General features: G+C 38.4%; 2 protein-coding genes across 7 annotated transcripts in view; both read right to left on the bottom strand.

The window, feature by feature from the left end:
* Nucleotides 1–73: 73 nt before the first annotated feature.
* LOC122829194 (protein FAM83B-like) lies at nucleotides 74–13,509 on the bottom strand. Its single transcript, XM_044113553.1, has 5 exons — nucleotides 13,283–13,509; nucleotides 11,327–11,768; nucleotides 7,914–8,078; nucleotides 5,058–5,182; nucleotides 74–3,491 (listed from the first exon to the last, which is right to left on the bottom strand). The coding sequence occupies exons 2-5, from the start codon at nucleotides 11,744–11,746 to the stop codon at nucleotides 1,529–1,531; spliced, it is 2,673 nt and encodes an 890-aa protein (XP_043969488.1). The 5' UTR covers nucleotides 11,747–11,768; nucleotides 13,283–13,509; the 3' UTR covers nucleotides 74–1,528.
* A 2,324-nt stretch (nucleotides 13,510–15,833) lies between these two features.
* myom2a (myomesin 2a) overlaps nucleotides 15,834–24,543 on the bottom strand; it is a 32,592-nt gene continuing 23,882 nt past the window's right edge. For all 6 annotated transcript variants that reach the window (XM_044113563.1, XM_044113561.1, XM_044113562.1 and 3 more), the window contains 15 exons: nucleotides 24,309–24,415; nucleotides 24,164–24,208; nucleotides 23,939–24,075; nucleotides 22,638–22,782; nucleotides 22,439–22,498; nucleotides 21,287–21,354; nucleotides 21,066–21,179; nucleotides 20,889–20,976; nucleotides 20,767–20,805; nucleotides 19,679–19,784; nucleotides 19,027–19,190; nucleotides 18,161–18,197; nucleotides 18,061–18,083; nucleotides 17,791–17,846; nucleotides 15,834–16,520 (listed from right to left, as the gene is read on the bottom strand). In XM_044113563.1, the coding sequence (XP_043969498.1) occupies nucleotides 16,032–16,520; nucleotides 17,791–17,846; nucleotides 18,061–18,083; nucleotides 18,161–18,197; nucleotides 19,027–19,190; nucleotides 19,679–19,784; nucleotides 20,767–20,805; nucleotides 20,889–20,976; nucleotides 21,066–21,179; nucleotides 21,287–21,354; nucleotides 22,439–22,498; nucleotides 22,638–22,782; nucleotides 23,939–24,075; nucleotides 24,164–24,208; nucleotides 24,309–24,415 (1,678 nt within the window). In that variant the 3' untranslated portion in view covers nucleotides 15,834–16,031. The remainder of the gene's footprint in view (nucleotides 16,521–17,790; nucleotides 17,847–18,060; nucleotides 18,084–18,160; nucleotides 18,198–19,026; nucleotides 19,191–19,678; nucleotides 19,785–20,766; nucleotides 20,806–20,888; nucleotides 20,977–21,065; nucleotides 21,180–21,286; nucleotides 21,355–22,438; nucleotides 22,499–22,637; nucleotides 22,783–23,938; nucleotides 24,076–24,163; nucleotides 24,209–24,308; nucleotides 24,416–24,543) is intronic.

The following is a 24,543-nucleotide window of genomic DNA, read 5'->3' on the forward strand; positions in this document are numbered from 1 at the left end:
TTAATTGTTTAATGTGAAAAAGAAAAAAAGGTAAATATTTAAAAAATAATAAATATCCACCTGAAGCCACATGTAACGTGTAATCTAAAAATCTTGGAAGAAATATTTATTTAAAGTGGCTACATGCCTGCAAGAGTTCATGAAAAGAGACTTTTGATAAAAAAAACAAAAAAAAAACAGAATCATGTTTAAATCATGACACTGTGGGGAGAAGATTCTGAAACTCCTCTTTCTCTCTGAGGATATCAGCCAAATTATTTCAACAAAATTTGCTAAACTATTATAAAGCCATGGCAAAAACAACTTACTCTCTGTTTTGGACTATAAAAGATTTTGTCTTTACAAAACACAGATTTCACCACATCATAATTTATTAAAACAAAGATGAAGCAAAATAAAAAAGTACTTTCTTTTTGCCATAACTCTACAGTAATATTTAATATTTACATGGATTTATCTGGGACACGTTGAAGCTTATTGTTTCAATATTATTAGAAAATCCCTGCTTAAGTTACAGATTTATTGTCCAGTAGAACTACTGCAACACATTTAATAAAAATAAAAACACTCTTCAATAGAAAAACTTGCAAAGTGCAGATATGTAAACATTAGGTGTGTAAACATTAGGGTTTGGTTCGGGATCCAAGCAACAACACAACGTAAGAGGGAGAAGCCTCAACTTCTCTTTGACCTTTCACCTCTCCATGTCCCTGTTGTCTATCTACGTGTAACAATTTCCTCCCTTCTTACTTCTCTATATTACCTGTAAGCAAAGTTGTTCATTCTCTGTATTTTATGATATTTGGAGACACATAATCATGGAAATGCTAAAATCCAGATCTCTTGTCCATTGTCTGTAAATGCTTATGCTTTCTCTGGTGGTTATCGGATGAGAGACACCCTGGGCAGAGGCCAGTTAGCCACACAGTCGTGTTTTTGGACTGTGGGAGGAAGTGGGAGTACCTGGAGAGAACTCACCATGTCTGGGAGAACATGCAGTCTTCGTGCAAAAAGGCCACATATTAGGGAACCAACCCAGCATCGTCTTGCTGCCAGGCAACAGTTCTAACAACTACCCAACCATGCTAAAGTCTATGCTAAAATCTCACAAATAATTTAGCAAAATTGTTTATTTGCACATGCAGAAACCTTATCATATTTTTGATCTATGATGAGAGGTCTGATTTTTTGGCACTTAATGTCAGGAATATCTTGAAAAATGTAATTTTGATTCCTTTGTATGTCTGCCCCAAGGTTGAAGAATCTCATTTATTTTGGATTTTATGTGAATTTTTCAATTTGCCTCTTGTTAAACATGACAGTTTATAACCTCTGCTGCTACTGTTGATTTATCCCATTGGATTCACATTAAGCTATAAGTAGAATATAGGAAATTACCTTCAATCATGAAGGTATGGATTGACACAACGCCTGCATAAAATGTCCCACAGTGGGACATATTGATCAAAACTGCAAAGGTTCAACTTAGAGAAGGGCCAAACTGACCAGCGCCCCCTACCGGATGTGCCTATTTATTTTTATTCATCAGATTTCCCATTCGCTGCATTAGTCGCCCCAGTTTGTTGTCAGCGCCCCCTTGTGTCTGATGCGTACGAAAGTCGTCGCCTCGTCTAGTTAGGGAAGAGCTTTTCACTTTGTCTGAGCTCTTCGTCGACCTTCCTGGCTTTTCCAGGTGGATGTTATCGTTGCTAATTAGGAGCTCATAGCGACTGTAAGCCTTTTCTCTCTTGACTTGAGAGCCCGACGCTGCTTCTTTGTCCGGAGCCCCTGTTGAGCCTTCGTCCTGGTCTGCCGAAGGGGTTGTCTTTCTTTTGCTTGATCGCTGAGAGGACAGCTTTGAGAAAGGAGATTTCTGTTTTTCGGTCCGTTTTTCTGTCTCCGATAGCCCACTGAGAGAGTTTTGCTGCTGGGAGGTTTCTGTTGACTGTCCTTTCTTATTCAATCGCCCTAAAGAAGACGCTTTAAAAAGGTCTGTCTGGAGCGCTCGGTGAGAGTCCGAAGTGTTCTGGGATTTCAGTATGGACCGTTTCTCTTTCCTGGAGAGTTTCTTTTCCTCGTCTGTAAACTCCTTCTGCGTGTGCTCGTTCTTTGTAGTAACTCTTTGAGGTTCCACAGAAGGACCAGATTCTGCTGAGGGTACATGAATGGATTTGTTTCCTTCTCTTGGAGGAGAGTCTATTTTATTTTCGATCGAACCACAACTTTCACCAGCTTTATGATGATGATTTGATTTTACAGGTAAGCTTGATTTCTTAAGGTTTTCTCCCTGAACAACATTCTCATCTTTAAATCTCATTTCATTTTTGTGTTTAAGTGGTGATTCAAAGCGATCACTACGAGCGTTTAATGCCTCTTTTTCTTCAGGCATCTCGGTCAAAGACTCCATCAGTCTGGACTGCCTGAGACTGCTGGAAATTAAACTAGAGATCTTGAGAGTTGAATCACTGAGTTTTGAATCTAATCCAGTATCTGATTGTGTCCCTGCAGGAGCATAGTTGTGCACAGGCATTGTTCGATCGGCACCTATTTTGATATTGCTGTGAGAAGCCGAGCGTTTACTATCCATAAAACTTTGTTCTGTTCTGTCAGATTCCTTAAAGAATTCATTGTCTTTCAGATTGAGAGTGTTTTCTGTATTTGGGTTCATTTCTACACCCCTTGGTCTTCCACGATGAGTTCTCATATGTTGCAGTCTTTCTGGGGTTGAGTGCAAGGATTGCAACGATTCTTGACTTTGCCTGAGATTAGCATGCTCCTGCAAGCTTAGCCTTTTTAGCCTCATTTCCTCCATTCTAGACTTAATGTTCATCGACCTGTTGTGAATCAACTGTGACTGATACTCATTTAAGGCCATGTGACTGCCATGTGGACTACTCACAGGGGGCTCTGCATCAGGAGGTATATCGCTCTGTATTAGGTATGTGTCCATCTTCCATTTGTTAAGAGATGTTTCAGAGTTGAATGGTATCAGATTGTGGTCTGTACCATAGCGAGTCTGGTGCCTCAGGTGCTGCTGAGATGCTCTGTTTGGTTGCTGCACATCTCTGCTGTTTCTCTGAGGGGCGCCAGAAAGAGGAACTCCAAGGTTCTTGGTTCCCATTCTCAGGCGATTCATAGAATTCAACTTCTGCAAATCTCCACCATAACTGTGACCTCTCATTAAGTTTCCTGAGTCTGTAAAGTGAGACTGATGCAGCATCTCCTGCACACTGAAGCCCCTGTTTAAAGTGGCTGCATCATTAAACCTTTCGTTTATTGAAACTCTCATGTTGGGTCTGGATTTCATGTGAAGATTGAGAGAAAGCTGACTGGACTTTGGGTACGTAGATGTAAGACTCCCAGTGGACAGAGCTTCAGGAATTATGGATCGAGCGTATAGTCTTCTGAACTCCTCATTGTAGGAAGAAACTAGTTGACCGGTAATAACTAGGACCATGCTCAGGTTGATCTTCTCAAAGGACCAGGTGTAGCTTGAAAAAACACAAAAGACACAGTATATGAGGGCGTATTACAGTATAAAAGATGTTGCTAATGGTTAACACAATAAACATCTACATGTTTTAGAAGTCAGCCATGACGTAGCAAGAGGGAAGGCAAGGTAAGAGGCATGGCAAGATAAGACCCAAAGTAAAATACGAGGCAAAGCATGAAGTAAGACAAGGGGAAAGGCAAGGTAAGACGCAGAGCAAGATAAGACGCAGAGCAAGAGGAGAGGCAAGAGGCAAGGCCTAGTGTATTTGAATAGGACATTTCAGCAACAATGGCTGTCATATAGGCCTTTTACACCAACAGTTTGGGGCCAGTCCCCAAATTTGAGGGAAAGCAAGAGGTAAGATAGGGCATGGCAAAAGACAAAGCAAGGGGCAAGCTAGGCAGAGGCTTTTGTATTTTTATAAAACATTTCAGCAACAAGGGCTCCCATGTAGGCCTTTTGCACCAACTACTTAGAGGCCTGTTTCGGTTCCCGAACATGTTTCAAAATCAGTTTTGTGTTTTTCCACAGGTTCAAATCTGACACCACTGAATGGTTGGTTTTTCTGTGCAACAGTGACATGACAGATCAACTGAACAAAGAAACAACAAACAAAAATGCCAGAGAAGAATGTGCAGTGATCTGTTGAGGAAACCCAGCAACTGATTTCATTTTGGGCTCAAAAGCAAAGTTATCTGTACAAAATTACCAATTTCTCTGTTGTTTTTTGACATTAGCCTCTGTAACAGAGAGAAAAATGTGTATGTACTGTATGTGAATTTTACCCATAATAATAATAATAATAGTATGTATTTATAATGAGATTTTTAATCAGTGCGTATGTTTAGAACCACCTAGTGGTGTGATGAGTAACTGCATGCAACGGGTCCTTCAGGCACTGTAAAGCAGCTCTTCACTACTGTTTTTTTTTTTACTTGGGGGGTCATATTTTTCTAGTTCAACAATTAACGAAATATTGTAAGAACTTCTAACATCTGAGAATGTAATTTGTAAAGTTTTCTCGTGGTTAGGCTGGAAAAATATGACCATATGAGTGGGAGCTGCATCAGTTGGTGTTCGTGACTGACCACTCGGTCACAAACACTAACAGTGTCTTTTATTTTTCAGCTGTGGGCCACTTGCATGCAGTCAGAAGTCACATTGTGAAGGATGTTTTATTCTTTGTGGTTCTAGTGAAGAAAGTGACCCACAACCAAGCGTGGAAGGCTACACCTCTCTGTTATATCTAGTAAGAGTGAACACTGTATTGGTGATCAGATGAAAGTTCAATGGATGTGTAAATTAAAGGAATATATATAAAAAAGTAATGCACACAGCTCAGTCGGTTCTGCCATCTTGCTAGTACGCTTTCCTACCACGTTGTGTAACACCCACTGTGGACAATGCATGATTGGTTCCCCAAGCAAAGCACCAAAGTTTGAAGGCAAACAAACTGAATCAGTTCAAGAACAAGAGTATTTTCAGTGGAAACATGCTAATAATCTTATGAGGAGGGCTTTTATGGAACCCAGCATATGGATTATGACCCACAACACTGACTCACCCGTATGTTCCATGCAAAACCGTCTGGCAGTCCACCAGAATAAACCGCTGTTCCAAGCCTCCATGAAACTTTGCTGCCGACCGACACTGGTACTGATCCCCCTGAACCGTCCGAACACGAAGGCTCTGAAAGAAACAAACAAAAAGTCCAGTCAGGTTCTCCAGAGTCCTGCTATTGACCTCATTATTTGACTCAGGTGTGTTGAAGTAGAGATACATTTAAAAGTTGCAGGAGACCGGCCCTCGAGGACCAGGAGTACCCAACCCTGAGTTAGAGGCTAAGTATATCTATCGATCCATTATCTTTGCCTTATTTCTGCCTGCAGCTAGCAGCTGTTTTCCTAGACCAGGGGTGGGCAATCCTGGTCCTCGAGGGCCAGGTGGATTCAGGTGTGTTGGACCAGGAAAACATCTAAGAGTTGCAGCACACCGGCCCTCGAGGACCAGGAGTGCCCACCCCTGTCCTAGACTGTAGCAGCAACCCTAAAGATCTCTGTATCACAGGGGTGTCAAACTCCAGTCCTCAAGGGCCGCTGTCCTGCAGTTTTTAGATGTGCCACAGGTACAAAACACTGGAATGAAATCGCTTAATTACCACCTCCTTTTGTAGATCAGTTCTCCAGAGGCTTGCTAATGACCTAATTATTCTATTCAGGTGTGGTGCAGCAGAGGCACATCTAAAAGTTGCAGGACAGTGGCCCTCCAGGACTGGAGTTTGACACCTGTGCTGTATCAGGTAATAGTGATGGATGTGGCCTTGATTCATAAAATTTTAATATAATCATGTAAGGATGTAATCAGGCTGAGCTAATTCGGGACTGTTGTGATAAGAGGTTGTAACTAGCATAAAACCGGTACGGTGGCATAAACAAATGTTTGTGTTATGACAGCAGCCTTTTCGAAAGAAGATTCTGGATTATAACTGGAATGTGACTTTGCCTGTTTCAAAGCCACTGGAGTGGATGGAGGCTGCATAAAGCATATTTGAGATCATTTACAAAGAAAGGAAAAGAAAACAGGAACATTTCCAGCGCAGTGGCTTTTGTTTTCTGGGGTATTTCAGTGTCTAACCATTTGAGATGAAGTGCAGGGTGTTTTTAGATAACATCCCATGTGCAGTGAAAAACATACAGCAATAAAACAACAAAGACTCAGATTTGGGATAATTGTTTCTTGAATGTTACAGCAACACTGAGGAGTAATAGTATTTAGAGCTCTTTATTGTGAGTCCCAGAAAGAGTCAAACCCAAATTAGTCACTTTAATATAAACCAGGGGTGCCCAAAGTTGGTCCTCAAGGACCGGCATCCTGCATGTTTTGCATCCTGCATGTTTTAGTTCTCTCCCTGGTTTAACACACCTGGATCAAATGATGGCTCATTAGAGGCTTAAGAAGAACACTGGCATGCTGAAAAGTTTGAAAAGAGCTAAAACGTGTAGGATGCCGGCCCTCGAGGACCGATTTTGATATAAACAGTAACGAAAAACACAGTGGACTTATAGCTCTGTGAGTTCAACCACTCCTAAAACCATCCAGTGAACATTTTCTAGTTTTTTTATTACTTCTGGTGACAGATAAACTCTGCAAGATAAACTTGTCAGTTTTTCATCATGTTATGATGTGGCGGCTGTCTGAATGCTTTGCACTACAGTCACAAAGCTGCCATTGTGCTCTCCCTCCTGACATGTTGTTTGCTCTGCTGAAACATCATCCTGGTGCCATTTAACAGGAAAATCCAGCCGCACTGACACAGTCGTGCCGTACGATAAGAAGTAGCAAAGAAAACAGAAAGGATAGACTTTTTAATATGTGTGTGCAGAAATTAGCCTTAGTTGAATAATTACTGGAAGAAGTGTAATTCTACAGGCAAAGTGCAGAGATGTTTTCCTTTTAAGTTCCAGGGAACCTTTTAGAGGATATCTTAACCAACACAGGCTTGTTTGTTTACTCCAATTAGAAATTTTTTAATTCCTGCCTTTCCGTGAAATCCCTTGACATCATCTTACCTGAATACCTGAAGTCACTTTGCCAATCCTTAAACCTTTAAAATGTGTCCAGAGGAGACACACCTGTCACTCACTCATTCCTACAGTCTGACCTAGCATAGCATGCTCATTGGAGGTTAAGTCAGGTCATGATAGTTAAGTTTAATAGTGTGTTTACTTGATATGATAGTGATTTTTACTGCTACATGCTGCTATACTTTGGAAACTGATGGAAACAACGGAGTGTTGCAGATGCAAATAGTTTTAAAATAAATGTCAGTGGCTGATGACAGCAACCAAGCCAGAGGGGAAATATTCACTTAGGAAAGTAAGGAGTTCTCCTTGTTTGTTAGGATTTTCAGTGAGTTAAATGGAAAAGGTATCCCTCATAACTTTATCAAGTTCAAGTAAGTTTATTTATCCAACACATTTAAAAACTGCAACTTTGACCAAAGTGCTGTACGAAGAACAGAAAGGTTCAAAAGCACACCGTCAGTGACGCATCTTTATTTTATTTAAAGAAAAACTTTCCTTAACATATTTAAAACTGGCACCATGTACTGACAGTTTGATACGAGACAGATAATCTGTGAGAAAATGTAGCTCCTGGAAACAACCAATCAGAGCAAGGAGGAGGGTCTTAGCGCTGTCAATCATGCCTCGTTGTGAAATCGATGCTAGTTAACAGACACCAGTGACGGCAGATAAATGGTTTTCCTGTAACATTCAGTTGTTTCTCAGATTAAACAGTCACAACATGGTGACGGTTTTAACAAATATAAAAGCTACAGACTGCAGCTTTAATGCTAATCAAAACATCCAACTTCATCCCACATGATTGATTGATTGATGGATTGATTTTGTTTTTTTACCTTGATGTCGCGGAGGTTAATGCCCATACTGTGTGACATGTTGAGGAAGCTGCTGACCCGGGAATCATCCAGGAGGATGTAGACCACCACCCCTCTGAGAGCTGCGCTGATTAGCTCCTTAAAAATGTCCACATCGGTGAAAACATCCATCGCTATGGCAACAATCTGCAGACGCATAAAGACAAATAAACAGGATTCAATCATACTTGTTTTGTCGTAAACAGAGTTACAGCTTTAGCTCCACAAAAGGTGGATAGTTGAGCTAATTTCTCATCTATGCAACTGAATTCAGGACTTATTAATTTTGTAAAACCCAACAAATTATTACATAACTGGACAATTCTAGATCTGGGCACAGCAAGCAATTTGTTTATTTTTCTGTTTGTTTTAATGTAAATTCATCATCTAAAAATAGACCGAGTATGGCACATCTGCAAACCCTTTAAGACAACAGTCCAGTTAAGCTGACAGGCCTAATAGTTGTGGTTTCTACAAGTTTGGCTTTCATGGAGTCAAGGAGAAAATCATCAAATTTAGATAATTAGTTAAATTTTTTTGTAGCTACCAAGCCAGCCAAGAGCCACAGCAAACATGCAGAAGATGGTGCTGTGGTTTTATTTACATGCAAAACAGTCTGTGTGCCGAAAAACCAACATTGCCCTTCCCTGAACACCTCGTCAGCTCAAGAAAACAAGATAGTGGGAATAAATATCTGGATTAATCGACTGCTTTATGGGTGGACTCTCTATAAAGTAACCTGTCAATAGAATTTATGATCAGATTTAATTCCCCAGAAAACTCAAAAAGATTGTTCTTTCAAAATGGGCGGAATGAGAAACAAACTGTACTGAATGGGTTGTGGAATGCTTCATAGTGACGATCAGTTCCTGTTTGACCTGTTTCTGTAACAACTGTCACAACTGCACAAACCAGCATGGAAACCCAGACATGCACTCAGGCTCAGTCTGTATCCACGGCCAATAGGCTGTATCTTCAGGCAGAATGAGCCTCCAGTTGTTGTTTGGACCTGCCAAAAACTGAAACGTGCTGAGAAAGTGGCTGCACAAAAAGCTTTGTTGGGCTTGAGCAGATACACAGCTAATCATTTACATTCACACGTAAATGTCTCTTCCATTTGCAGCTTTAGTAGCTCGACTAGTTCACAGAACAACAGTACATGTACGTGAAAGGTACATGTAGGTATATTGTGACTGGAATATTTGGGTGGTACTTGAGCTAAAGCAGGGGTGTGCAAACTTTTTGTCACGTTGGCCAAAATTGTTGAGTCAAAACTAAGAAAACAATAATAAACAAATAAAAACAAGCTATAAAGTCAATTGGTGTCCATTTTTTGTACAAAATTGGTTGATGCTAATTTTCAGGATTATGTGCAACATTATGTCTGATATACTAGAGGTTCGAGGTTGAATGTGAGAAAATGTTAACTTCAAGGACTGTAAATACGTTTGCAAGTAATTTTGTAGATCCCAGTAGTGTACATTTAGTGAGTAGGTGTATTAAACATAATGTGCCTTCAGTGTGCAATCTGGAAACAATTAACCTATTTACGATTAATTGTCGATAAATGGTTTATTAGTTCCAATCGATTAACTAATAACTTTCTTCTTTTAGTGTTGTAGTTCAGCCGCCATCAGCAGATGGCGCCACTGGTCACCCATAAACGGAGCCAATTATAAAAAACATGATGGCTTCTGGGCCATATCGAATGATAAAAGGTCCGAACTGTCCGGTGTTGGACGTAAAATGCTCTTTATGCGGTTCTGTTTTGAAATTTTAATACTCGACAAGCTCCGTAAGTTCCACAATGTCTTTGTTTTTAGTCCATTATATTATGATAAATGTGTCTTTTTATGTTACGGAAAAACAGTCGAAAAATGGCGACTTATCGCTCATTAATGAGAACTAGCATCCTTAGCCCAGCCAGGTTTAGTATTAAGCTGGGAATGTTCGGCAGGCAGAAGCATCTGAAGCCGATAAAGCACAGCGCTCACGTTTTAACTTTAGATTTTTGTCATGTTTACAGAGATGAAGCTAAACCCGCAGAAGCAATGGCATCTGGTTTAACAAGTTAATGATTTTATTCCAGTTAGTGAGCACGTTTAGAAAGAGGTGTATTCTCTTTGTGAAAACTTAAAGACAATCCAGTGCATGATTTTCTCAGGTAGTTTTAACTAGCATACAAATTGAGAAGAAGAAACTTAAGTGAAGTTCCCTCATCAAATTAAACGAGACGACGTCTGGAAACTTTAAATTAAAATCTTTAACATTATAACAGCATAGATGAAACGTTTTACTGCAGCACATTGTTTGACACCAAGTTCGTTTAAATTGAGGACCAACGTCATTCAGGTGAAAATATATTATAGAAATATTATTGTATATTACTATTAACTAGGTAATATGGGAGAAAGGGTGCTTCTGCATCTATTTAGCTGCGTCTAATGGTGGGACAACTAGCTGTTTTGCCAGATAGTCAGATCGATTTGAATAGATATTTCCCCCCTTCATTGATGAAATCATCATCTAAAAACAGTTTTTGATATTTACCCAGGTCATTTTTGTCTGGTTTTAAAAAAGAAATGCAAAAAAATCAGTAAAACTTTGCTCACATGCCCTGAAAATACGCTGTTGAGAAGGAGATATCATTCAAGAGGCACACATAGAGACAAAAAATAAAAGTAACTCTGAGGTTATTTATAAAGGATAGTGATTATTCTAAATCAAACTACAAATCACCTTTTAATAATGTGAAAGCAGATGAGTAAATAGAAGATTTTAAATGCATTTCAGAATTGAAGAGTCAAAAATGTTCAACTTCTGAAATTGAACATTTCTAAAAGTAGAAAATTTTTGACTTTTGAAACTCATAAATCTTCCAAGTTTTTTCTAGAATAGTGCTGAAATTAATCTAAAAACTTATGAGTCTTTTAAAGATAATTTTCAACTTTACAAGCTCAGAAATTCAAATTTTTCTTCTAGTGAATTTCTAAAATTAATCTAATTTAATTTTTGACTTTTGGAGCTCAGAAGTGTCCAAGTGTATTCTAGAAAATGTCTAAAATTAGTCAAAAATGTCAGATATTTTGGCAGAAATTGACTTCTTTTTTTCCATCTATGATGACTCTAATACACTGTTGCAAATTTCAAGCCCACCAAGTCTTAAAACTTCACCACCTTCTTAAACCTCATTGTACTCAAGAGTACTTCAACATATTCTACTCAAGTAGTAACTAATCAAATTATCATTTAATATTTAAAAATTACATAATCTGATTGACCAAAATATGAAGCTATGTGGATATTTTGGTATTTGAAAGTTATTTCCACTAGAAACTACAGCTGTGTTTTTGCAGTGTACACCTGACAGAGAACAGGTAGGGTTCAGATCTCACCTGTTGCGCCTGCTGGATCTGTTTCCTCACCACCTCTTTGATGGTCGGCGTGTTCTGCCGGGGCGGGTGGAACAGCAGGCTGATGTTGGTCTCGGCGTCCAGCCGGGCCTCTGGCCAGCCCAGCTCCAGCTCTGGAACCTCCTCATCGGACTCGCTGGGGAAGTAGGTAGAGGGGCTGACCCGGTCTGCGTTTCCTGAGTCCTCATCCACAGCCGGTAGCTCTGCGCTTTCCAAAATGAAGCGGATCTCCTCCTCGGACAGGAAGTGGCTGACCTGCTCGGCCTGCAGGTACTCCTCGTAGGCGTCGACGCCGCCGCACAGCAGGGCGTAGATGGCCAGGCGGTACGACTCCCGGTAGTGAGGCTGGATGTAGAGGCCCTCGACCTCGACGGAGGACAGCTCGGACAGATTGGACTCCATGGAAGACGGATTCACTCCAAGTCTGCGTGTGAAAGCGTCGCATCAGTTTAATATTTATAATTCAGGTTTCACCGTCTGGTTTAAAAAGGTGGAGAAGATTCAGATCGGACCAGACCGCTAATATTTGTTTTCAATAAAGTAGATGCAGAGTTCGGTAGTAACTAGTTATATTAACTCAATTGCATTAACTTGAGTTATGTTTTTGAACAAATTTACTTTCAGGAGTATTTTTCCTATGCTGTACTTTGAGTAATTTTGCTATGAAGTACTTCTACTTGTACTTGAGTAAAATTTCTGGATTTTCTTCCCACTGAATGTTTTAACCAAAAATTCTCCAGACTCAGACACACACCTGCAGTTTCTGCACATGTTTGTTTATTTAAAGTTTTTTTTTATTTAAATAAACTGATTTGGAAACATTTTCTTTTGCCTGATTTTATTTTTTGACATGTTTTAATTATCATAATTTTTGTTATTGAAATACCAAAACTTCCACAAAACTTTACATTTTGATCTGATTAAGTAATTTTAAAATCTTAAATGATTGATAATTCGATCAGTTACTCAGTACTCGAGTAGACTTTTTACCAAATACCTTTTTACTCCTACTTCTTAGATAGCTACTTGTATTTGAGTAAAAATATGTGGAAGTAGTGCTACTTTTACGTGAGTACAATTTTTGAGTACTACTCTGGTAGTAACTAGTTACATTTGCTGAGTTGTTTGTGCCGGAGTACTTCTAGGATCAGTTTTAGTACGTGTACTATTTACTTCAATAATGTTACGATGGTTTATAAATATAAACCTTCTGGATTTTCTACCCATTGTGAGTAATTTCATCAAATGAACAAAACCATGTTTATAAAAAAATCCATGGGTCGCAAACGCAGACTTACAGTTTATGTCAAAGTAATTAATTAATTACATTTACTCAGTTACGTTAACTTGCTTTTGCTTTTTGGAAATAACTTACTTTGAGTAGTTTTACTGCACCTTTACCTTTTACTTGAGTCATACTATATAATAAAGTATCGTAAACCTTCTGGATACTCTACATACTTTAAGTAACTTGAATGAAAGAAAGTATCACTAAAAGTAATTATACTGTATATTATATCAAAGTGAGACCTCTTGTTTATACGCAGTCTTTATTGTTTTACATAAATGCAATATATAAATATATATCTTTTTTTACTTTATCAATTCTTTTTCATTTTACTCTTTCAAATACCAGAATGTAAACATAACTTTATATTTTTGTCATTTTTAAATAATAAATCAAATGTTATGATCAGATACTTGGGATTTAAATATTCTAAATACTTTTTACTCTTACTCTTTTACTTGTTGAAAAATATGTTGAAGTAGTGCTTTTATTATTTAGTATTATTTTGGGTACTCTATCCACCTCTAAGTAGAAGGAATTCTTGTTCATGTAAACAATTATTGTTCTTGCAGTGTGAGGCTGTTTAACTGGAATTAAAAACAGATTAAATTCCCAGTCAGAATTTACCAAACCAAACAGAAAATACTTACCTGATCACTGCAAATCCTGGTTTCCTGTTCTGCTGTGAACCTCAAGCATTTTAAAATATATAGAAAATAGAAGCCCAGTGTTCGTCCGTCTCTCCTCCAGCAGAGCAGCCCATCTGAACTGTCAGCACCCACAGCCTGCTGTACCTGCCCCGTTTCCTCCACTCACAGATACTGTGACAAGCTCCGCCCACCTGAGCTCACCTGGCTCCCAGGAACAGGTTTGTTCGGCTGGTTACCTGCCACTCACTCTGCTGGGTCTGACAGTGCCACCATTTTACCTTTCAGCTCAACTCACTGCTGTTGAATCTACGGTGATGATGATGATGATAATGATGATGATGAGGGGATTTTATTGCCACCAAAAAGGGGGAAAAAATAAATAAATCACTTATAACAAGACATTTTCCTCTTGTTAAAAGTGAAATAATTCTTCAGGTTAACTAGTATTTCTTCATTAGTATTAAAGAATTATTTACTTTTAAAAATCTCCTATATTTTGCTGAAAAGTTATTTTGTCACCAAAATATTTGCACTGCAAAGTAGACCAAAAATACTTTATTTTTGCAGTGCACTAGACTTTTCCTCCTCCTGTTTTGTAATGAATGTAAAGGTTGTGATTTACACTGCAAAAACACAAAAACCTACTAAGTATTTTTATCACAAATAAATTTGTACACTTGAATAAGACAAAATCAGCAAGATATAGGAGCTTGTTTTAAGTGAAACATTTCTTAATGTTGAAAAAAATACTAGTTTTAAATCACTTAAAATATACAATTTTCCAATAAACAGCCCGTGGAACCAGTATTTAAAAAAATCAATATTAAAGAAATATTTACTTACAAGCTCCTTTATGTGGTTGAAAAGTTACATGCGAGCTAATTTAGTCTTTTTTCATGTATTGAATATCAGCATATTCTGCATAGAAACCAGATCAAACATACTTCGTAAGATTTTGTGTTTTTGCAGTGTAATAGACTTTGAGTCTCTTATTCCTCTTCTCATTTTGTCATGAAGCAGAGACAGCAGAATGAGGTTGATGAGTGTATTTTATTGCCATTACAAAGCACTGCAGAGAAAAATAAAACAAAAAAACAGGACAATCCACAAACAGATGGACTGGTCTGGCACAGGGATGAAGGCAGGAAGTAAATATGTTTATTTACATTCCCAGTAGCAGGCTTTATTTATAAAGACATTAAAAATGAATTCTAATAGGAGAGAGAGAGCAGAAACTAACGCGGTATTCTGGTGAATTGCCTATATTAGCTGCGTTTCCATTTACTTGTAATTGCGCAAACTGGAATTACGGAATTAGATTTACTTAATAATAATAAAAAAAAACCCTGACGTTTTCTGATAAATTCTTGCACTAGGATGAGGTTTTTCCGTCCGTCTCAAAATGAGTTTATTTTGCAAACGGCAACGAAAGCACTTTTTTATCGCATCACACGAGTCACGTGATCTACAAACGGATATTAATAATGGCGGAAAAAATGAACAATACGACGATATATATATATATATATATATATATATATATATATATATATATATATATATATATATATATATATATATATATATATATATATATATCTGTATAACATATTTAGCATCCTAATTCACATTACTTAGAGTGTATAAAAACCCGGACATTATCATAAATCAACTTAAATATTGGATGTTATGCTGCCAACACTTAGCTTTCGTCAAGAGCTCATGAGCGGAAGTGAAAGCGTTGCCATGGTGGCGGCATTGCAGGGCTAAACGTTGCCTTGGTAACCGCCATAAAAGAAGGCAGGAAGTGGGAGAGTGATGGTGCCCAATATGTTTTTTTAATGACTTGTCGCCGAACAAACTTATTCACATGTGATTTTTGTTTCATTTCTTATTTAATGGAAATCAAAAACAGTAATTTTTTTTTTTTCAACCATGGTGAAATATTGACATTTCACGCAGATTTGTAATGAAAACGCAGCTGCTGTGGATCTAAAGTACTTGGGGAAATATGAATTCATTTTCCTGTCATAACGTCTTTTAAAAACAATGTAATATTTTTGCTATTTTGATTTTACTAAAAGCTGGGAAAACTGAGCACTTTAGTTTGTCTGCATGGAGGATTAAAGCTGGTGTCATTTTCCACCCCCAACAATACTGATTTCTTGGAAATAAGGGAATAAAACAAGATGAAGTCGTTCAACTAAAACTGCTCTAACAAGGTCTGCTTATAAAACATTAATGTGCACTGCAAAAACATAACATTATCTAGCTTCTAGTGCAAATATTTTAGTACACTTGAAATAATATGGATTTAATATGGATTTTTTTAAAGTGCTATTTCCACTGGCAGATTATTTAACTAAAAACACATGAAAAAGGTCTTGTTATAAGTGAAATAATCTCCCAGTAGAACTAGTGTGTTTTCATCAATATTAAGGATTATTTAATTAAAACATGCACGTTTATCTTGCTGAAAAGTTACTTGTTAGGTTTATTTTTAGTTTGCTAATATATTTGCACTATATGTAGACCTTTAATACTTGGTAAGATTTAGTTTTTGCAGTGTAGTAGACATTTTGTTTCTCTTTTTTTTTCTTCTCTTGCTGTGTAATGAATGTAAAGCTTGTACTTAAGTGTAAGCAGCAGTTTTTAATTTTTAAGCTAAAGAAACTAAACATCTCCCATTTTCACCCTCCATGTTGCCAGCGGTGAATGTTTTGCTCTCAGACGTCGATGCCTCTTCCGCTCACTTTCTGGGTGGGGTGGGAGACTTCATGAACCGGGGCGGGGTCGGGGACTTGACGCTGCGGGGAGGAGTGGGCGACTTGGTGCCCGGGGTGGCGGCGGGGGCGGGGGTCGGGCTCTTCACGGACTGAGCCGGGGTCTGGGGCTTGGATGGCGTCGGGGTCTTGGAGGGTGGCGGGGATTTTGGCAGCACAGGCTGGGCCGGCGGCGGCGCCGTTCTAGGCTGTCCCAGTTTGGGCTCGGGGATCGGCTCGCCGTGCCGGTAGACGCTGACGGTGATCTCCACGAACTCGCCGCCGTACTTGTTCCGCACGTTGATGCTGTACTTGCCGGAGTCGTCGGTGGTGACTTTATTGATGACCAGGCTGGCGAACTTCCCGCCGTCGAACGTCACCCTGGTGTGCTCGTTGGAGGCCACTTCCTGCTCGTTTTTGAACCAGGTGACCTCAGGGGTCGGCTCGCCCCACACGGTGCAGGTCAGGCTCAGAGACTGGACGGGACGGCAGAGTTTCACGTGATATAACATGATAACAAAGCTAAAAACAGTAAAGCTGTAGATATTTGGCTCATGGCGACGTGCTGAGAAGAAATAATTCTGTGTTTTTCTCTGTCTTTTTTAATTAGCTGCAAAGTCCTTTAGCCTTAGCCCTCAAAGCTAAGGCTAAAGGATAACATTATCTCACTTCTAGTGCAAACCACACCAGGGAACGCAAACCACACCAGGGAACGCAAACCACACCAGGGAACGCCCTCTTCAGGGCGCAGCTTGAATAGAGGCCAACAAAGGGACTGACAAACTTTTGCTTGATGCCATTTTGTCCTGCTGGCTCCTAAAGGTAGCATGAGAAATGGACCAGCTGTATTTTGGTATTAATAAATTCAATTCATGAATTCAACTCACTGACTCTTCTTCAACCTCATACATGGAGAATGGATAATTCTCCTCACATGTCAAGTTTGGTATCAGAGGAAATACCAGTTTGATAAACTGGTTGTAGATCTATTTACTGTCTGCCTTGTTTTCTATTTTCCCGTCTGTGGTTTTGTTTAATTAAACATCTTTTACAAGAAAAACAAAGATAATTTTACCTTCAGAAAACCAAAATGAAACACTTTTTTATTTTTATTTTCTTTTACAGCTTTGCAGTTGTTTAGCTGATAGTCTGTGACTTCTGTGAAAACAGAAGAATGTCTTTAAAAATGTGTTTTTGTCTGTTGACAGTGAAGGATGAAAACTTCTTTACGAGATGTAACTGGAATCTCTTTGTCTTGGTCTGAAATATCGAACCCAGAAATCCTTACTGACCCTTTTAACCGGTTTATGCACTTGAATCTGTGGAGTGTTTTTGCATCATAGTAAATACTGCAGCCAAGGAAGGCCAGACATTGAAATTAGGCAAATCCTGACTTCAGATTATTCCAAAATTTGACTTTTTAATTGAAAAGGTTTCGAGATAAATTAAATCTGCCTAATTTTATTTTAAAAAAAGAGGGTAAAAATGTTTTAAAATCTAAACATTTTAGTGATAAAGTAGTTCTTTGTGATCAAGAACTACTTGATCACAAAACGAGATCAAGTACTTCTTGATCTCGTTTTGTGTGTTTTTTTTAGCAGTACGTTGCAGCCCTGATGCTATTTTGTCTCGCTCCAGCATTCGTTCGTCAGGAATGCTGCTGTGGCGGTTCAGTGCTGACCTTTCACCTTCTCAGCACAGAGCTGATGTAACCGTGTAAAACAAACATTTCTTTAAGCCTCTCACCTTCTCCTCCATGATGGTGACCACATCGGGCAGTCCACCCACCACTCTGCCGCGGTCTGGAACAAAACATCAGGACTCAAAAACTCGCATACAGAACAAACAAAAACACATTTCTGGAGCTCAAAGCGTGATTAAAATGTCGGTAAAGGTCCTTCACTTTTAGGATTTCTACCTTTTTGTGAGATTAAAATAATAAATAAGCTAAATTTAGTTATTGTGAGGGAATAAATACACGTTTGGTGTCAACATTAAAAAGAGAGATCTACTTACTCTTCTCAGCAAATGCAGCTGCCCTAAAACCCAAAAGGTTCAGTGTTATTAAAATGATTTGGATCCATATTGGCAAACTATTATTATCCAAACGACTTACTTAAGCCGTAGATACTCTTCATAGGCATCAGTGTACGCTGTGAAAACAAAATGCATAAATCAATATACACATCAGTGGAGTTTTTAAAGGCGACCTATAATGGAAAATTTAAGTTTTCCATGTTTTTGTACTTCCATCTGGGTTTCTGCTGCTTCTAAAAACAGCCAAGTCACTTAAGACAAACATTTAGCCATCTTTTGACATTACCGTAATGGTTTTTGGTGTCTGGAAAATGAGTTGCTTCAAAAACCTTTTGACATATCAACAAATCAGACCACACTGAACCGTTACCTAGCAACCCAGGAAAGCCCAGCCTGTCACCAAGCAACACAAGCCGAGTTCCCAAGATGTGTGGTCAGTTGGTTTTACTGCAGTATGCGCTGTACAATGGCTGCTGGAAAAGGCAACTGTTTTGTTGTTGACTTGCCATTCAGAAACCATTTGCTGAGTTCTTATTTGTTGTGCAGGAGGCTCTACTTTTGCTTTTCAAAAATGTACTGTTGTATAATTGCGCATCTGTCTGCAGCCATTTTCATGAACAAGTGTAGACGCTGAGTTGTGGGTGTGGTGCGGCAGCTTATTTGTACTTAAAGTGACAAGAAACCCTAAAGCTCAAGACAGGCAGAACTGAGCAGATTAAATCTCATTATCTACGAATGATTTTATGGAAAAAATGTGAGGAACATGTTTTGTTTGGCCGTTGTATTTATCCTAATTTGTTCAAGGAGCAAAATAGTTCGCCTTTAAAGAGAAATCAGTAGCTCTGCTCTGAAATGTGGTGCAAAATCCCTGAATGGTGCAGCTCTGATCTTAGATTATATATATTTTTTATAGCTGCATGTGTAGAGGTGGAGGTAGTTCAGTGCCTTGTCCTGAGAGGTCAAAGGACCGGGTGTGAGTCGTAACGCCGTCGGAGATCTCAATGGCGTAGTGACCCTTCTCCTTATCGGATGGATCACAAATCTGCATCCAGGCCATCTCTGCAGTGCCGCCGATCCTCATCTTCTCAGAGGAGGCGATCTTACTCTCCCTGCAGTCACACACACATCACTACTAAGACTTCAAATAACTATACACACACACACATATATATAAATGAGTTAAGCATCTTTAAGTAGCATAAAGTTAACATTTTTCAAATCAGAAGTAAAGCCAGTTTTTTGCAATAAGAACTGGTTTGTGTTGTTGAGGTATGTAGGTGTGTACTACAAGGTTGACGTATGTCACAGAAATTAAATGAGCTCTGACACTGTTGATGTTCATAAGTAAAACAAGTCTAACGTCCGCAGAGGGTTCTCAAGCTGCAGACACTTTTTACATTAAAGAAGAACTTAATAAATCAGAAAATACTAGATATTTGTAATTAAACTACTTCAGTGTAAAACAAGCAAATAATCTCAAATTCAGCCTCGTATTTTGATCCAGATGTTACTAAATCCTGACATGGAAATAGATGATTTCACGTCTGTTTTTGCGCGTTAGTGCTTAATAAGTTGCGTGTAAACTCTGGTGATGTACTTGTGCTTCCAGAGAGTCTTCATCTCCTCTGTGTAGTAGTTCATGTAGCACTGCAGTCTGATGCCCTCTGGAGTACACTGCATGACCAGCTCAGAGGCAGACGCACCTGGAAACACACACAACCACACCCACACCCACACACACACACACACACACACACGGTCAGGAACCAGGAAGACAAACACCAGCCACTGACTCAGAGGGATTTCTGTTAAGCTGCTTTTCTTCTCTCCTTCCTATGAAATGTACAACAACTTTTCCAATTGGATTACAATCCAAGACATAATCCAATTTACTGGTGCTGCTGACAGTTGTGAGTTCTCACAGTGAAACATTCAGTAAAGTCCAACTTTTCATTAAATGCATTTATTCAGTGTAAAAAATACATTGTTTCTTTTAAAAAACCCTTACATTTCCAGCCATTTTGACCCAAAATGCTTTAAAAAACAGAAATCATGCTAAAGTTGTGGGAAACAGATGCATCTGAAGGAAGTTTCAGATTATGTTGGGTTGTGGACTAACTATTTTACTGGAACTAATTGTGGATGTAAAAATAACATTTTTGATCAAGATTTTGAACAAATTTGCTGATTAATTTCACAAACATAACTGCACAGAATAAAAGTTCTGTTTGAAATCCAACGTCTAAAAAGAGTCTGATTTTAACTGTTTTTATTCTATTCTACTGTAAACCTCTGGTTCTTTAATAGGTTCATCTGCTTTGACTAGATGAGAATATTTTTAAGCTTTTCACCAACAGAAACTCAATTTATTGTAGGTTTGGAGTGAAATAGGAAGATTGTATGGAAAAGCACCACACAGCTTCCATGCAGCACGGTGGAAGACGTCTGATGCTGTTAAATACCAACAACTGATTATTGAGTAAACACTGGATGTAAGTGACCATTAAGAGTCTAAATGGGAATAATTAAGACACAGACAGACTTTAATATCCTCAACTGAACCTTTAAAATGTACATAATGAGTGGAATTTGATTGCAAGGCTCCAATAATAATAAATAAGTTTATAAGTAAGAATAAAAGGTACCAAAATAAAAAAGATTATATTAATAGCAGGTCAAACTTACCAGCATTGCGAGCAATTGCATTGATGATGTCATCAAACACTGAAAATCAAAGAGGAAAAACTGAATCAACACAGATTTTAACTTTTAAACAGATTAAACGAATCTCACTCTGTCATAAATACCTTTGCCAGAAATGTCAAAAACAGAAGTGTCCTTTCCTTTGTCGTCACTCAGCACGGCTTTGTAAACGCCCTGATCTTTCCTGGAGAACTGCACAAAACACAAACAGATTTATATCCGTCAGCAGCTGCATAATTTCCCTTTAAGAACTTTAAGAGGTTGATATTCATTGTATTTACCAGAGGCAGAGGAAGAGCGCAGGATCCAGACATGACGTTGGGCGCAGTCTCAGGAACGACCTCATCATCCTCCTTGTACCAGTGGAAAGCCGTGTCTTTTTTTACGTTGGCCACCTACAAACGCAGGCGAAAACAGATTCACCGCAACCGCCGAGATAAGGTGGAAAGCCTGTGAAAGCTAACATTAAAATGCATGAAAACATGAGTTAGAAGCCTGTTACCTTGCAGGTGAGCATCACTGTGCAATCCTCAGTGACGGTGAAATCAAGATACTCAGAGAAATGAGGACCTGCAGTGGAAACAAAATGAGAACATTTCTCATTTTGGGTCTAAAAAAGCCAGCTATCAATGAAAGATGCGTTAAAATTATGGCTGCAACTAATGATTATTTTAGTGATCGACTAATTTATTGATTAATCTGATGATTACTCAATTAAACAGATTTAAAAAAACTGGACTTATTTTATTAAATTTACTTACATATTAAGTAGCACATCATGCAGATTTTTCACTTAGCCACAAACTTATTTTATCACAAGATTAGAAATTAAATACACAACAATTCAATTCCTTTTTTTAAATAATGCATATTTTATTTCCTTAAATGTAATAATATAGCATTTCTTTAGTGCACTGTTGATTATTTGCAGCATAGGAGGCACTTCAAAACATTACCTCTAACGTTAACATGTGAAAAGCTCAACTCTTTCTGCCCGACTTATCAATACAATGTAGAGCTGATTTGTTGATTATTTTTTGCATAAGAAAATTACATGGATGGCAAAAAGTGCTCAATAGCAGTTTTTTTTTTTACAGAGTTTGAACCAGGTGAAGCTAAAACTGACACTTCATCAGTTATAAGTAAAATTTACATTTTACTCAGACGATATTTACAGAGGGATTTTTTTTTATCTTAAAATGCAAAAAATATTTATGCTTTTTGTACAGTTTTGGCTTAATCATTGTTCTGAATATGTTCAGCAAATGGTCTTTTTTGACTCTGTACAGTACAGTTAACGATTAATCGATTACTAATTTATTTCAATACCTGATTCACCATGATTAAGACTTAACCTAAGGGGGCAGTATGATCTAAAATAAAAATTTTTTATCTTTACATCATGTTATAATAATATTATAACATGATGTTATAATGTCAGTATACTAAATTATTTGATGATTGTTTCAATCATTGATTTATCTGATTGTTTCAGTCTTAATTAAAATACTAAATCAAAATAATTAGCATTATTACTAATTATTTAGTAATTAGTAATAATTACTAATAGCTAATTATTAAGTAATTAATAATTAGTTAATTAATAATTAACTAATTAATTAGTTAATTATTAACTAACTCCCTGTCCTTTTACCTTGCTTCCTAATGTGCTCTTTCCTCTGAAACTCTGCCTCTTTCAGAGCCGCCTTGAACGCTGAAAAGAAAAACAGCAACATGTTTCTCATAAATCCGCCAAAAGTTGAAATACTTTAACAATACCAGAGTTTACCAATACAGTAGCTTTGCTCAGGTGATGTTTTATTTCAGAAATGGTGACCTAGAGTCAGCCTCACCGTCTCCCACCAGCACCAGGGAGCTCTGGGTCTTGGCTTTGCCGTCGTTGATCTGGACGGTGTACGTTCCCTCGTTGGCTCTGGTGAAATGATCCACGGTCATCTGGATGACCCCTGAAGCAACATCATGGCTGATCTTCTGACCCTGAGCCAAACGGTCATTTACATGCATCAGCGTTCGGTTTACAGTAAGGCTTGAACAGGGCAATACATTCGGACTCCTGCTGCGAGGATCTGTTGATTGTATGATCTTTGGTTTGGTGTTGTGTGTTTACGTCAGAGGACTGAAACCAGGGAAATCCTGATCTGTCCTTTTATTTTGAGTATCGGCAACGAGTCCCGATTGGATACATTTAAAACATGAGGGGCAAAGAAACCTTGTTTTTTTTATTTTATCCACCTTATTCATCACTTAACATAACACTGAAACTTTGTAAATCAAAACATTTTTGCTAGAAAAAAAACATTAGAAATTTGAAAAACTGTATTTACAATGTAGTTTTCATGGCAGCTCTCACTGCTGGCTGTAACCGCAGAGCTGCAGGTGTTTCCTGTTTTGTTGCTAAAGTTTCCAATAAACCAAAGAAAGTAGCTGGACTTGTCACTAGTTATTGTTTTAATTTATAATGCGATTAATTGATTTACTGCTTACTGCGACAGGCTTAAGTCTGACTCTCTACCACCATTTGGGTTCAGAACCAGTATACAGATACAGTTCTGGAAACAATGAAGAGCCCACTGCACTGAACCGCGTTGAAAACCTCCTGGTTGTTCCTCCAAGTATTGATTTCTGAACTCTTCTTCTAAAACATTAGTATTGTTGTTCCTAAATGAATATGAACTTGTTTTCTTTGCATCTCTTTTGTTATTTTGACCATTTCTCCTTTTCTGCAAATACAAAGTTAATTTTTGCTTGGTATTTCAGAGACATGTCAGTAATTCATAGAATAAAAGAGTAAAGTTCATTTTACTCAAACTTATACCTATAAAGAGTAAAATCAGAGAAACTGATCATTTTTAGTGGGCTTTTGATTTTTCCCAGATCTTTATATATCTGATCTCTGATTGGAATGTAACGCCCGATTCCGATCGAGTCTGAAGCCATGTGATCCGACCTGGACTTTCCCAATTGCAACCAAGTGAAACTAAAGCAGATTGCTTGATGAGGATGAGGAGTGTGCATTCCTTTCATTTCTTTGAGTAAAAATGTCAGATTCAGTGAGGTTTCACAGTATGGTCATCATAAATAAATACAGCAGAACGATTAGCACATGGTCTGATTCTAAAGTGAAACGTCTTACCTCCCCGCTGGTGACCGCTTTGTCGTTAACGATGAACCTGTAAGAAACGGACGGAGACAGCTTGACGGCCTGCAGCCAGAAACGCACGTGTCCCTTCTCCAGAATCTCATAGTTGAGGTTGTGTTTCAGAGGAACGACTGCACAGAGACAAAGACAAACAAATGCACCAACATTTGGTTAAAGAGGAAAAAGGTATCGCAGCAGGTGTGATGGCAAGACGTTTACCTGGATGTCTGATGGCGTAGCTGAGCTCAAGCATGGTGTTCAAAGCTAAGGAACAGATCCAAGAACAACCAGGAAGTCAGAGTGAGCCAGAAGAGTCTGAACTGAGTCCGAACTGGTGCTGAAGGTTCTGAAAGCGAAGACCTACCGTCCTCAGTCAGGGTGTAGCTGGATGAAACTCCATCGGTGTCTGTGACGACCACAGAGTATCTGCCCAAATCGTCCTTATCAGGGTTGGTGAAGGTCAGTCTGGAGCTGTGAAGTACAGAGTCATCACACTGTTTAATATACCAGAACCGTTCTGGACCTCCTCACTGTTATGACCTAGAGGGGCAGTATTACGTGTTTTCCAGGCTCCATTTTATAGCACAATCACGTAATTA

Source organism: Gambusia affinis, linkage group LG04, assembly GCF_019740435.1.
Source record: "Gambusia affinis linkage group LG04, SWU_Gaff_1.0, whole genome shotgun sequence".
Taxonomy (NCBI): Eukaryota; Metazoa; Chordata; class Actinopteri; order Cyprinodontiformes; family Poeciliidae; genus Gambusia; species Gambusia affinis.